The sequence below is a fragment of the Schistocerca piceifrons genome, chromosome 7, assembly GCF_021461385.2.
Source record: "Schistocerca piceifrons isolate TAMUIC-IGC-003096 chromosome 7, iqSchPice1.1, whole genome shotgun sequence".
Taxonomy (NCBI): domain Eukaryota; kingdom Metazoa; phylum Arthropoda; class Insecta; order Orthoptera; family Acrididae; genus Schistocerca; species Schistocerca piceifrons.
Genome location: NC_060144.1, coordinates 404935869 through 404952251, shown reverse-complemented (window position 1 = coordinate 404952251; position 16383 = coordinate 404935869). Strand labels below are relative to the sequence as shown.

Sequence of the window (16383 nt, the reverse complement as noted above, 5' to 3'; positions counted from 1 at the left end):
TTTGTTTGCTTTATTCTGTATATTGTTTGTATTTTCCCTGGTTCATTACTATTTGTACACTGCTGGCCACCGTAAATGCAACACCCTGAAGGAAGCATCCGAATCAAGTGAAATTTACACCATGGGTTTGCAGCGATGAGATATGCAACTGATTAGAATTTCAGCGCAGACGCACATCACGCGCGCCTTTGGCGCCACCTCATAGCGCCATTTAAGGCTTGGCGATTTCGACGAGCGTACGTTCGGCACGTGTGTTTACCTTGTGGTTGTTTCACAAGACGATCAGTTATGCCTCGTAGACAACAGCGAACATTGTTTGATCAAGTATCCGAGTTCGACAGAGGAAGGATAGTGGCTTACCGAGATTGTGGATTATCATACAGAGAAATCGCTAGTCGTGTTGGACGAAACCAAACAACTGTAATGCGGATATGTGACCATTGGATGCAGGAGGGTACAACGGACCGACGTGGTCGATCGCATTCACCTCGGTGCACCACTGCACGTGCTGATAGGCAAATTGTGCGCATGGCAGTGACGGATCGCTCAGTGACATCCCGAACCATAGCACAGCACATTGAGTCTGTAACGCATCATCCAGTGTCTGCGCGTACCATTCGACGCCATTTACAGCAGAGTGGTCTGTCCGCAAGACGTCCATTGCTTCGTCTACCATTGACGCAGAACCACAGACGTCTCCGTCGCCAATGGTGTGATGGCAGACGGATGTGGACGGCAGAATGGAATGACGTTGTCTTTACTGACGAGGCACGCTTCTGTCTGCAGCACCACGATGGTCGGATTCGAGTGTGGAGACACCGTGGAGAGAGGATGCTCGACAGTTGCATTATGCACCGCCACACTGGTCTCGCACCGGGTATTATGGTATGGGGCGGTATTGGATATTACTTTTGCACGCCTCTAGTACGCATTGCCAGTACTTTAAATAGCCGGCGCTACATATCCGAGGTGCTGGAGTCAGTTGTCCTTCCTTACCTTCAGGGCTCGGCCACAGCCATATTTCAACAGGATAATGCGCGACCACACGTGGCACGCATTGTCCAAAGGTTCTTCGTCAATAACCAGATTGACTTGCTTCCCTGGCCGGCTCGCTCTCCGGATCTTTCGCCGATAGAAAACATGTGGTCCAGGGTTGCTCAACGAGTGACCCAGATTACATCCCCAGCTGCCACACCAGATGATCTTTGGCAACGTGTGGAAGCTGCTTGGGCTACTGTACCCCAGGAACACATCCAACGTCTCTCTGACTCAATGCCGAGACGTGTGGCAGCGGGGATCTCCAACAATGGCGGCTACTCTGGCTACTGATTCTGGCAGGAACCACATGTCACAGACGTCTGTAAATGTAACCATTTGATACTTGGTCAACATGTTATCTACAAAATAAATTTTGTTGTGCTCCTCTTGTCTTTCTTGGTGTTGCATTTACGGTGGCCAGCAGTGTATTTTACATTACAAGAACTGTTAACCGGGTCATTATATGATAGTTTGGTTTTATTTAGATAAATGATGATAAGACCATATGTGGCTTATCCAAAGTAGGTACAATGTCTAGAGGAAAGAACTGGGAACAGGTATGAGTGAGAAGGGGTCAAGTGCAGGACAGTTCTGTGTGATAAACAGTATTTATTTGTGCATGGTCAGTAGCAGGGGGAGAAATGTCTGGAGAAAGGGAACAAATTGCATGGGTGATTTGCTTGCAGGCAAAGTGGGAATAATATTTCACATCTATGATGACAATATGCTTTATATTTACAAAAATAAAGTATGCTCTCTTAATAGAGACTGTGTGTCACTACTTATGCAGCATCCAAGAACACAAGCTGAAATATGGCCATTCTGGTGTGGGAATGGTTGCAGCTGCTTAAATGGCGGCACTGCCGGTGACGAATGTGTGTGCAATTTGGACAGAAGTTAAGTTTTATTTTATTTTATTCTGCTCTATATCCTTTCAGATGTTTGCCATTACGTTTAGTAATTCTCCCTCCTGTATTAATTTTTCCCATGTATATTCTGACAAATTACAGTGACAAAACTGAACACACATACTCTGCAAGCCAGCATACAGTTCCTGATGGAGGATACTCTGTACCACTGCAAGCCCTTCCGTTTACTGTTCCACTTACAAATATAGTGGGGGAGAAAAGACTGCTTGTGTATCTCTGCATGAGCTCTGATCTTTCTATTCCGTCCCTACAGAAGATGAATGAGGCTGACAGTAAAATTGTTCTGCAGTCTGTCACCAATACTGGTCTGTAAATTAATATTCAAGAACTCCGAAACTTACTGCAGCTAGCAATTGTAATTTTTTTACCAACATGCTGGAGTATTGTTGTGAAAAGAGTTTAATGCCTAATTCTTAAAGACGTAGTTTGAAGCTCAGATTGAACTAGGAGCAAACATTTTTCTGCCAATCACTTTCCATTTATTGTTTGTATCTTGATAATTCCCTTTTGAAGAGGAAAATAGCCTCCTTCCGATTCTTAATATGCCAGTCTCTTAGACCTTAACTAATTCATTCTCATACTGACAAAGCCCTATTTGATTTTGATTTTCAGAGTATTGTAGTAACAAAGCAAAGTATATATATATATATATACTTTGCTTTGTTACTATATATATATATATATATATATATATATATATATATATATATATAGGGAAACATTCCACGTGGGAAAAATATATCTAAAAACAAAGATGATGAGACTTACCAAACAAAAGCACTGGCAGGTCTATAGACACACAAACAAACACAAACATACACACAAAATTCAAGCTTTCGCAACAAATGGTTGCTTCATCAGGAAAGAGGGAAGGAGAGGGAAAGACGAAAGGATGTGGGTTTTAAGGGAGAGGGTAAGGAGCCATTCCAATCCCGGGAGCGGAAAGACTTACCTTAGGGGGAAAAAAAGGACAGGTATACACTCGCGCACACACACACATATCCATCCGCACATACCACATACGCATCATTGTATATATATATATAAAAAAAAACAAAGATGATGTAACTTACCAAACGAAAGCGCTGGCAGGTTGATAGAAACCCCCCCCCCCCCCCCCCCCACACACACACACACAAACAAACTTACAAATGTCTGCTTGTGTCTGTATATGTGTGTGTGTGCGCGCGCGCGCGAGCGAGTGTATACCCGTCCTTTTTTCCCCCTAAGGTAAGTCTTTCCGCTCCCGGGATTGGAATGACTCCTTACGCTCTCCCTTAAAACCCACATCCTTTCGTCTTTCCCTCTCCTTCCCTCTTACCTGATGAAGGAACCATTGGTTGTGAAAGTTTGAATTTTGTGTGTATGTTTATGTGTCTATCAACCTGCCAGCGCTTTCGTTTGGTAAGTCACATCATATATATATATATTATATATAAAAACAAAGATGAGGTGACTTACCGAACAAAAGCGTTGGCAGGTCGATAGACACGCAAACAAACACAAACATACACACAAAATTCAAGCTTTCGCAACAAACTGTTGCCTCATCAGGAAAGAGGGAAGGAGAGGGGAAGACGAAAGGAAGTGGGTTTTAAGGGAGAGGGTAAGGAGTCATTCCAATCCCGGGAGCAGAAAGACTTACCTTAGGGGGAAAAAAGGACAGGTATACACTCGCACACACGCACATATCCATCCACACATACAGACACAAGCAGACATATTTGGTCTTTAAATATGTCTGCTTGTGTCTGTATGTGTGGATGGATATGTGCGTGTGTGCGAGTGTATACCTGTCCTTTTTTCCCCCTAAGGTAAGTCTTTCCGCTCCCGGGATTGGAATGACTCCTTACCCTCTCCTTTAAAACCCACTTCCTTTCGTCTTCCCCTCTCCTTCCCTCTTTCCTGATGAGGCAACAATTTGTTGCGAAAGCTTGAATTTTGTGTGTATGTTTGTGTTTGTTTGTGTGTCTATCGACCTGCCAGCGTTTTTGTTCGGTAAGTCACCTCATCTTTGTATTTATATATAATTTTTCCCACGTGGAATGTTTCCTTCCATTATATATATATATATATATATATATATATATATATATATATATATATATATATATATATGAATATAATAGAGGGAAACATTCCACGTGGGAAAAATATATCTAAAAAGAAAGATGATGAAACTTACCAAACAAAAGCGCTGGCAGGTCGATAGACACACAAACAAACACAAACATACACACAAAATTCTAGCTTTCGCAACCAATGGTTGCCTCGTCAGGAAAGAGGGAAGGAGAAGGAAAGACAAAAGGATATGGGTTTTAAGGGAGAGGGTAAGGAGTCATTCCAATCCCGGGAGCGGAAAGACTTACCTTAGGGGGAAAAAAGGACAGGTATACACTCGCACACACACACATATCCATCCACACATACACAGACACAAGCAGACATTTGTAAAGGCCTTTTTAGGTGTATATATATATATATATATATATATATATATATATATATATATAAAGAAAGATGATGTGACTTACCAAACGAAAGCGCTGGCACATCGATAGACACACAAACATACACACAAAATTCAAGCATTCGCAACAAACTGTTGCCTCATCAGGAAAGAGGGAAGGAGGGAAGGAGAGGGAAAGACGAAACTCTTTGCCTTTACAAATGTCTGCTTGTGTTTGTGTATGTGCAGGTGGATATGAGTGTGTGTGCAAGTGTATACCTGTCCTTTTTTCCCCCTAAGGTAAGTCTTTCCGCTCCCGGGATTGGAATAACTCCTTACCCTCTCCCTTAAAACCCACATCCTTTCGTCTTTCCCTCTCCTTCCCTCTTTCCTGATGAAGCAACAGTTTGTTGCGAAAGCTTGAATTTTGTGTGTATGTTTGTGTGTATATCGACGTGCCAGCGCTTTCGTTTGGTAAGTCACATCATCTTTGTTTTTAGGTATATTTTTCCCATGTGGAACGTTTCCCTCTATTAAAATATATATATATATATATATGTGTGTGTGTGTGTGTGTGTGTGTGTGTGTGTGTGTGTGTGTCATCAAACCACTTTTCAGTGTTATTCCTTTAAGCTACACACTGAAATGTGGCTCACTAGCCAACATTCTATCTGCAATTCCTAAAACAGCTGCTCATAGCTCCCACCTGCAATATCCTCATTAGATTAACATGCCCCTGTTCAACCCACTTCCTTGACGTATCTCATATCCTTCTGATAGTCCCATAGCAAAGCTTGTCCTAGCCTCTCTCCCTACAGCTACAAACCTTACATGGATATCAGATTGTAAAAGAATTTTGTTGAAGACCTTTCTTATAAAATACACTATGTGAACAAAAGTATCCTGACACCCCCAAAAACATGTTTTTTCATATTAGGTGCATTGTGCTGCCACCTACTGCCGGGTACTCCATATCAGCGACGTCAGTAGTCATTAAACATCGTGAGAGAGCAGAATGGGGTGCTCTGCGGAACTCATAGACTTCGAACATGGTCAGGTGATTAGGTGTCACTTGTGTCATACGTCTGTACGCAAAATTTATACACTCTTAAACATCCCAAGGTCCACAGTTTCTGATGTGATAGTGAAGTGGAAATGTGAAGGGACATGTACAGCACAAAAGCGGATAGGGCGGCCTTGTCTGTTGACTGACAGAGACCGTCAACAGTTGAAGAGGGTTGTAATGCATAATAGGCAGACATCTATCCAGACCATCGCACAGAAAATCCAAACTGCATCAGGATCCACACAAGTACTTTGACAGTTAGGCAAGAGGTGAGAAAACTTGGATTTCATAGTTGAGCAGCTGCTCATAAGCCAAACATCACACCAGTAAATGCCAAACAACACCTCGCTTGGTGTGAACACTGGACGACTGAACAGTGGCAAAACGTTGTACGGAGTGACGAATCACAGTACACAATCTGACAATCTGATGGCAGGGTGTAGGTACCACGAATGCCAGGTGAACATCATCTGCCATCATGTGTAGTGCCAACAGTAAAATTCGGAGGTGGGGTGGTGGTGCCATGGTGTGGTTGTGTTTTTCATGGAGGAGGATTGCACCGCAGAGTGGTTACATGACAATTACATCCCTGTAATGGACTGGCCTGTACATAGCCCTGACCTGAATCCTATAGAACACCTCTGGGATGTTCTGAAAAGCCGACTTTGTGCCAAGCTTCACAGACTGTCATTGATACCTCTCCTCAGTACAGCACTCTATAGAGAATGGGCTGCCATTCTCTAAGAAACCTCCAAGCACCTGATTATGCCTGCGAGAGTTGAAGTTGTCATCAAGGCTGAAGGGTGGGCCAACAGCATATTGAATTGGCCAACAGCATATTGAATTCCAGCATTAGCGATAGAGGGCGCCACGAACTTTTAAGTCATTTTCAGCCATGTGTCCAGATACTTCTGATCACATAGTGTACATACTATAAAAGATCTTAGTGAACTGGTGGGCTCTTATGACATATTTTATTAAAGACAACTGTAGAAGATTTGATGTTTGACACTGTTCCACTCCCAAGGCCTGCACAAAAATAAGAGCTATCAGTCAAACTCATCTGTTGATATGTAACCTCTACTCAACTTTCAACATTAGTAAGTGGGCCCTTGTGGGCAACAATTATTTTATTTGTCTATTACCTCATTACCACCACACACAAAAAAAATGGTACAGGATAATCTAACAATGGAAAATTCAGGAAGGAATTTAACAATGTGAAAAGGAAAGTTGCTACTCACCATAGGCAGAGATGCCAAGTCACAGACAGGCACAACAAAAAGACTGTCACAACTAAAGCTTTTGGTCAGAGAGGCCTCCATGAAAAATAGACCACACACACACACACACACACACACACACACACACACACACACGCGCAAACTCAACTCTCACGTACACACAACTGCAGTCACGGGCAACTGAAGTTACACTCAATGTGGCTTCAGTTGCCTAGACTGTAGTCGTGTGTGTGTGTGTGTGTGTGTGTGTGTGTGTGTGTGTGTGTGTGTGTGTGTGTGTGTGATCTAATGTCCTTGGATATTATAACATACATACCACATTTTGTAGCCAATGTTACTAATCCAGTATAGAAAGGTAACCACCAATCTGAATGTACCTTATATGATTTGAATACTGGAGGAAAAGAAATTAACATATACTTGCTACGCAAAGGGAGAAGAGGTGTGTGTGTGTGTGTGTGTGTGTGTGTGTGTGTGTGTGTGTGTGTGTGTGTGTGTGTGTTTTTCAAAACGCTATCTCCGTGGGTGGTGTTAGTACATTTGCACCACTCAATGTCATGCCGTTACGTAATTTTATTTGAGAATTAAGAAAATGATGACTGTATATTTTGTAATGTATGTTAATGGTCACTTTACTCAACATGAGTTGGAGGAAAAAACAATCTGTTATGGTTGATGATCAATTAGGAAAAAACATCGCAGATACTGTGATCTTGACAGTCTTTTTTTCTAATTGCTCATATGTTACTGGTAGTTGCAACTATTCTGTTATGTGATGCCTGAATGATATGTGCCAACAGCAGAGCCACCTACCAGAGAACCTGGACCAAAGATGCTGCTGCAACATTAAAGACATCGTGCCTAAAACTCTAGCCAAATAATGGCACCGTTCATGCAAATATTGTGAAGAATTAGTATATGCTCCTTAATGAGATTTTCACTTTGCAGTGGAGTGTGCGCTGAAGCAGGAAGCTTCTGTAAAGTTTGGAAGGTAGGAGGTGAGGTACTGGCAAAAGTAAAGCTGTGAGGACGGGGCGTGAGTCATGCTTGGGTAGCTCAGTTGGCAGAGCACTTGCCCGCGAAAGGCAAAGGTCCCGAGTTCCAGTCTTGGTCCAGCACACAGTTTTAATCTGCCAGGAAGTTTCATATGCTCCTTAGTTTATAGAAAATGGTCTAGGCAAGTCTTCATTCTGTGTGTATAGTCAGCGCCATACTTGGGAATTCAGTAATCTACAAGACTGCATCATCCGTGTAAATATGAGAGAAGATAGTAAAGGGAGGGTATTTTCATTCTCAGCCCCTTCTCACACACTTTTTTAAAAAAAAATAAATAAATAAAATAAAATAAAAAAAAATAAGGTTTAGAGTTAAGATAGTAAATAAGAGATGGAACAATTAGCCGATTTTGACTGAACAGCACACCAATCGATACATAAGTTTAGTCTGAATAAAGGTACACATGGTCCAAGAAGCAGTGTTTCCTAATTTGTACAGAGGAAAAGTATTGATTACTGCCGAAGTTACAATTTTTTAAAAGTTTGTAAACTTAACTGAAGGTGACTATAAATTAATGTCAACCAAATGCATTAAGAACGTAATGGAAAAGGAAGCAGTCAGATGAAAAGTAAATTATAAGATAAAAATTATAGATTTTTAAAAAAAAACATCTGTATGGTGCAACTGGCTGTGACAGGACATCTCAGTGTCAAAGATATTACGATCAAACATCTATCCATTATTTAAAAGATATTACGATCAAACATCTATCCATTATTTCATACAAAATAAGAGTTGTTAAGTGAGGTACCGAGGCCACATTGCACCTAGTGTACCACACGAGAAAAAGTAATAGCACCATAAAACTATTAATTTGTAGTGGGTGGAATTAAAACAAGTATAATGATCCAACTACAGTTGCAATTATTCCCACAGGGGTATCAGATACTGATACATTAAAGCTGTACAGGTCATGAGGCATATTTAACTTTTATCATCACACCTGTTTTAAGGAGTCAGAAGTAAAAGACAAGAAAAATACGGTATCTGATAGCAAGTGCATCATCAGGCAACCATCTCACTCTCATGACCCATTCTCCAGCCAAAAGCTGGACAACAGAATTTAGTAAAATGCCATTACCACATATTTTGTCTTCTTTCACGCATTGGGTTGCCCATTCACAGAAATTAGTAAAGTGCTATCTGTATTCCCACAACCAGTGGAGAATAGCCTGTGCTTGTTTCACGTCTTGTGCATCTTTCCCTATGGCAGCCTACATGTGACATGAAGCATTAAGATAATAATAAATCTGTGAAGTGTTCCTCAAATCATTCAGAAAATTTGCAGAAGATGTAGTTCACCTGTAGAGTACTTCAGATGAACAAAGGCAAGCAAATGATTAGACAGTACATTCTTGTATTGTTTTCCAGTGAGACATAATGGAATGGGTATCATTTCACTACATCTAAACATCTCCCATTAGATAATGCCTCCACCAACTACCTTAGCGATATCCTGTTGATAAGCAGAATTCCTCACCTTACCATAGGTTTCTGACCTACTCATGCCTTGGCAAAGCATACTTTAACTTGTCAGTCCGGATGACCTATTTCTCTGCTATGGGAATTCAATGGTTGTGTGCTTATGTCCATACTAATCTCTCTAATGTGTTGAGTAAGCAGAGGCATGCAAGTAGGAAATGGCTTTTATTCCCTATAGCAAGAAGGTTGTTCTGGATGGTATGTCACATACTGGTTGGTTTTACCCAACACTGAATCTATTAATGAAGCTTCACTGCAGTCTCTTTATTCAATTTTATAACACAGTGAAGTCAATAATAACCACTGCCATCAGCCTATGACCTTCTTTGCTTTGGCTGAGACTGTGTTCACTGAATTTAAGTACTTGTAGTATTTCCTCATTTGAGAGGCACATGGGAAGCTCAGTGCTTGCACAAGCACGGGGGGGTGGGGGGGAGGGGTGGGGGTGGGGGGGCGTCCCATTTGTTATCCATGATCAAAACTACTGATACTGTATGTCTTGCTCATTGTGCACCTCAACAGCTCCACTGACAGTAAGTGGGAGGTCTGATTACACACCGTTCAAATGACATACAAAATAATACCTTTCAACATGGCAACAGAAGCTAGCCCCCCATCCCGCTCCAAATATATCTCCATCCCCACCCCACCACACAGCAGCTCTCTCTCTCTCTCTCCCTCCCCCCCCTCCCCTCCCATGGCTATACCCGCCATCTTGTGCTGTAACATACCTACACTCAGTATGTATCCAGTGGTGGCAGTGCGTGGGCTGTTTGTCTGTTACTTTTTTATTCTGTACATGTTAAAATGTGCGCTATAACAGATATCCTACCACTTACGAGGGGCGTTCTGGGATTACATTTTTGTGGGCAAAAAACTGCAAACCAATTGAAATTTATTGTGACCTCTGTGATGTGCACAGAAATGGAATAACAAGGAAAGTCGAGTGAGGCAATGGTGTATTGACTTAAAAAAATGGTCGTACCAAAGTCCACGATGAGGATCAGAGTGGTAAGCCTAGCCTTGTGACTGACAAACCGGTGATGAAAACTAACAACAAAATTTAAAAAAAAATTATCATTTCATGAATATGAACCTTTCATAACATTGTCCCCAAATTTCACAGAGTTTGGTGCATGAAATTGTGGCAGAGAAGCTTGGTTAACACAGTTTGTACTAGATGGGTTCTTAAAATCCTAACGGAAGACCACAAAAAACAAAGATTAGCTGCAGCACTGACCTTCGTTGAAGATTATGAGAGAAATGGTAACGAAGTTATTGATGGTATCATGACTGGGGATGAGATTTGAGTAAAGTATGTCAACTGTGAAACAAAAAGGCAGTTGATGGAATGTGGACACACATAGAAACCAAGGAAGTGTTTACAAATGCTATCAGCAAGAAAGATCATAGCTACTGTGTTTTGGGACTCTAAGCGTGCCATTCTCGTTGACTTCCTTGAAAACGGCACAACAATTAACTCAGAAGTATTGTCCAACACTGACAAATTTAAGGTAGGCAATAAGAAACAAACTTAGTGCACAAGTCATTTTTTCATGACAACAACCGTCCACACAGCCAATCATACCCGAGAGCCACAGTTTTGGATGGGAGACATCTGATCATCCACCACACAGCCAGGATTTGGTGCCAAGTGACTACCACGTCATTCCAGCAATGGGGGCATGGCTCACTACACAACACACCGATACTGATGCCGAACTGCATGCCAGTATAAACCAGTCATTGCGATTGCAGGTGGCAAATTTCTACAGAGACGGTACTGAAAAACTTAGGTACGATAAGTGCCTCAATTTGAATGGCAATTAAATATAAAACTAGCTTAAGAGTGTACCTTTAAACTGTAAACAATAAAATTGGTTTTTCCTTATTGTTAATTCTTTATTTCAAAATGTCTGCTACTCTCTGGATAGCCCTCATACACATGGATATAAAACAATAAGTGGGGCTACAATAGCTTAAACTTTGAAGTCATGACGGGAAGAGCTAGCAAGACGAGACATGAAATGATCCAAAACAATACAATTGACACAAGTTGTAACTTACAAGTCCTAAAGTCAACGTGGAGACAAAAATTAAACAAAAACATACAGAGTGTGTGCATGCAGAATTCTTATACAGCACAGGAGCTCCACACTGATGACTTTAAACCAATGTACCATTCATCGTGCCACAAACGCCTCTTGGTTGAGGCTGAAAAAGCTACTCATTTGTATGAAGTTCTGATTTTTCTTGACTCTCCTATTAGCTCTAAGCTCTGGATCCGGAAATTTCTAGTGTTTCCAGTTTTTAATTCATGTGTAACACTAACAATATCCTCCTTTCCACCACTGGAAAGACATGGTTATCAACTTTGTAAGTAGCCACAAATGTGCAGGTTTATGGGTTAAAATGGACAAGGGCTCTTGCGCATAACTCAACGATTTTTATGGGCTTCCCATAATAAGAATAACTTCAGCAAACATTTTTAGCGTATTAAATAAAAGGAGAAGTTTTTAGAATCCCCCCCACCAAGTATCATACAATACAAGACAGTAAAATAAGCTGAATTCCTTTTTTTATTTATTTACAACTAGATTTCAAAGAAAAGGATCAAATATGTGTTCTGCAGAAAATTGAAGTATGGAGATACAGAATTCAGATGATGATCTAATCTGGCAATGCTTTCCAAAGAATATGAAACAATACCACAAGAGAATAAAAGAGACAAAGTAAATGATGGCGGTCTTCATAAATGAAACAACGGAATTCGAACTTATAAAAAGGGCAAAAGCTTTGAAACCCCTCCATGTGCATCAACTGAATTATAAAATCACACACTAATCCACAATGCAAAAATCCACTTATTAACTCAAAATAATAAAAACAAAGCTTACTGCATCTGTGTTGTCAATGAATGGATCTGTTTCATCATATCCTGCACCCAAATCAACGTAATCAACATATCTGCCATGTTTCTTACGGCCAACTCCCTGCAAATAAAAAAGAAAACCATCTTAATTCTGATATATGGAGGAAATATCAGTTAACTACATTTTAATAGATCAAAATTGTACACACTAACTGCCAGATACTACTAAGGGGAATTTCTGGAAGAGAAAAATAAAAATAGAAGAAAGAAGAACTCCAGTATCAAAGTTTTATAACATTTCAATTACAACAAGCCTTCCAGGCAACTGTTTTCTCACTGTTACTATTAACCACATTTTTCTGCCAAATAATAGAGCTCCAAAAAATTAATAAAAATCCTAAGATATATTCCCATTACTGTCAAAATATTCAGAATACCCCCCCCCCCCCCTTTCTTTCCAGGCGCACATGATATCAGCCCATCCTATCAACCTACCCCCTCTTCCCAGCCCAACCGCATATACACCGCCTTCAACTATTCTCAAGACCTCATCTTGGCATTAATGTTCATAAGCAATAAAATCAGGAATGACTAGACCTTACTATTATTTAAAATCCATGATGCATTTACTCATAAAATACACATGAAGTCTACATTATTCCTGTTCTTACTGAACACTTGGACACTGTTTATTACCAAGAAATAACTATGAAGTTATTAGTCATGATTTTAACGCACTGCCTGTACAAACCTGTACCTCACACAACGTGGATGGTGTGCATTTATTACGATTCCCTACTGCCGAACTATAGTTGATGTGGACCCAACAAAGAACTAATAAAGACAACTCAAATTTATTGAATGGAATGAACTTTCTGATTAATTCTGTCAAGCACGAATTTATTTTTTGTACATATTGGGAAGACACCTAAGAACAATGCATATCTTCCATGCTTAGCAGACATTGTGTTTACTGGGAGGGCACAAGAAAGTAATACTCCATGTTGTGGTGTGGCTATAAATGCTCTGTGGACTGTAGCATTCTGGCATGGAGGAGTGTTGAATTCCTTGGTGTTTGCCAACAATAGTAAGAGAGCTATTGGCTGTTTGGCAATACATACTGATGACTAAGAGCAAACAAATTTTGAATAGTCAGCTGAATTAAGGAAACTTTTATTTTTAATGAATGGTGATGATACACATGACTGTGTTGATTAGGTGTTTACTGCAACTGAGATATGCAGGACATGAAGTTCTAGTTTGTGGTTGTAGTAAAATAAATACACAAATAAATAAAGAACCACATATACACTGCACGAAAACAACATTTCACAACAAAAGCAACACAATACGCCTCACCAGATATACATATAAATGTGATTTTACATAAATGAAATAAAGGAAAAGAAAGCAGAAATAAAAGCATCACACAGAAACAAAAAAATAACAATCTGGTAACAGATTTAACTTTACAATGTAGTGTAAAAACACATATTCCATGTTACTTAAGATATTTGGTTAAGTACAAGCAGTGCAGTGGAGAGTCAACTCTGAAAATAACAAATCTACAGAGCAAATAGCTATATTGTAGGCTTAATGAATTCTTATGCATACGAAGACTACTACACAACTAAATAACCACAAATCAAGCAACGATGTGTGTGTGCGCACGCGTGTGCGCGCGCGCGTGCGCGCGCGTTTTATTTTTTTAAATGTAATAAGGACGTCCCTCCTCCAAAGAGGAATTAGGTTTACACTGAACTGAGCAGCGAATCAAAAATTGCTAGCATATTTAAAAGTTGAAACGACAAATGGGGAAAGCTGCCACTGACGTAAAGATGAAACTGGACAAGAAGGACATTTAAAGAAATCAGTGACTGCACAACTGAGTTAATTTTTCATGTCTTCAACCTACATTTCATAACTGATCACAATTTCTCCTCATTCTGTGATGAGAATACAATGGGAATTTTATTTTTGCAGAAACAACTGCACCAAATACTTATCTGATTGCAAAAAGAGATCTGGGGAGGAGGTGGGAAGTCATGTCAAAAACTTCAGGTATGATTCATCCAACAGTACAGTTATTACCACTGATATTAAGATACTAGCTGTTACTCATAGCTCTGCTCGTGGATCAGTAGTTTTGTTATTATGAATGGTGGTGAGTAAGTAAGCTACGCACATGCAATAGTGTCAGCTGCCCTCATGTATCTGCCTTTACAGGTAAGCATAGCTCACCAAGGCCACCCCCACCCACCCCAACTGTCCTAAGACACAATGATATGGCACACACAGTGTCACTGCCAAGTGGTGCATGTGGAGAGGCATCCGCAGGAGTGTGCATCTCTACACTGCTACTGAAGTTGTTATACATTACACAACGAACACATCATGAACATAATTTTTAAATTTCTTAACATGGTTTATGTTCACTGACATAATAAAAGGTATTCGATTCCCTACTTCAACCTCTTAGGGGTCAACCTTTCTATTTTATTTCTAAAAATATAGCCTATGTTCTTCCACAGTGTTCAAACTATCTCCATACCAAATTTCATCAAAACTGGTTCAGCAGATCAAACAAGAAAATGTAATGGGCAGAGTTACTACAACCTTTAATAACATTAGTATGGGTGTCTGCATTAAGCACGATTAATGAAGTATAAGTGGTTCTGCCGAGATCCCAACACATCTTCCCAATTGGTGCACATTACGGCAAAAAAAAATTGAGAAAAATGAAGGTCAAACCCAAAAGAGGACAAAAAATTACTCCTGTCAGAAAGTCCGAAAGAAAGTAAATCGAGTAAAGACGTAAATGATAGAACATTTTCATGATGTCTCGCATGTTTAATTGATTGGGAAAGATGACAGAGTGGCAAAAGTGCTATTATTGTAGACAATCAATGGTTAAGAAGACAACAGCAACACTCATCAACACGTAAAGCATCACACACAAAGAACCATGAACTATGTGAATATGAAAAATGGAAATTAAAAAAAATGAGGGTGAGAGAGAGAGAGAGATTCAGTCTCTTTAGTTTACACAGCAGTAGAATGCCGAAGATTGCCTTAGTGGCAGGACAGAGACATTTGTGGTCCAGGTGCGGACAAAATTGTAAATTGCCATCTTAATTCTGATGTATCACTTATTTTGGCTTGTGAGCTACAGGATTGAAAATAGTTTTACTCGATAAAAACCCGCAGCTTTCCCAGAACTTGTGAAGCCTTAGGAATTTGTGTAAACAACTGCGACATGGTGCCTAAGCTGCAAGTTTATGTGCCTCGGAGACTGGCTGTACTAACTGCGGAAGACACCTGTTGCCTGTAGAAGATCATCCACTGAAGTGACAGTGAGAACAGACATAGGTTATTATTTAAATCATTGGTATTCGAAGAAAACACTGGCTGTCCGAAGAGGAATCATTATTTTACCACCAATTTAAGTGAGAGAATTTTCACAGCTTTTGGGCAGGCTTGTACAGACCTGTTATGTTGCCAGACATTGGTGTCTCCTATCTTCTGATGTTGCCTCTCTCATGTATCCAAGTGCAAGGCGCCGTTCGAGTGCCCGCAATAGCTTTCTTATAAAAGATAACACCATTTCGGTGAAAATTACCACCTTCTTAACAATAGTAATACTCAACAGAACTGACAGGAAAAATCTTCTATACTTGTGCATAATCACTAGCTAACTAGTATCTCTCGTCTGTCCTTCCATCACACACAAAATTAATAATGAACATTAAACACTCATTACTAGTATCAAGCTTCTGTGTTATTTCTGGTCTCAAAGGCTTCCTACATTTTCATTAACCTAATTAATCATTACTCGGTAAATTTTGCCACTCCTAAGGAATGTGACACTACACAGTGGTCCTTTACGCTGTCAACAGCAGCAGGCAGCATGGGAGAAAAGAGAAGGGATAGGGGGCAGCAACTGAACATTTCTGTTTGCATCAGTATGGGTTGTGGCATTTGAATGTCTTGCTCATTTAGAACATAGTTTACAGAGCCAATTAAAATTGAATTTGATTTGTGCTACTTCCATCAAAACTGCCACCTCGTATTGAATACACTGTTGACTGTTTTTTGAGAGCAGCCAACAGTGCCATATAATGAGGTTGGATATTCAAAGTAAGTAGCACAAAACGAGTTCAGTTCTTATCTTTATGAAGTTGTTAATGTTATTTCTGCTTATTAGGTCTGATTATAGTCCTCTTCTAATATCCATTCTTGCTCTAGAG

The 16383-nt window shown here is 40.1% G+C and overlaps 1 protein-coding gene across 2 annotated transcripts in view; it reads right to left on the bottom strand.

The window, feature by feature from the left end:
* Window positions 1–16383, bottom strand: part of LOC124804750 (ubinuclein-1) — a 353676-nt gene that overhangs the window by 256366 nt on the left and 80927 nt on the right. Inside the window, exon 3 of one of the 2 annotated variants that reach the window (XM_047265054.1) lies at window positions 12162–12257. The exons of the other annotated variant lie outside the window; for it this stretch is intronic. Coding sequence (XP_047121010.1) covers window positions 12162–12257 — 96 coding nt within the window. The remainder of the gene's footprint in view (window positions 1–12161; window positions 12258–16383) is intronic. 2 annotated transcript variants of the gene reach the window in all.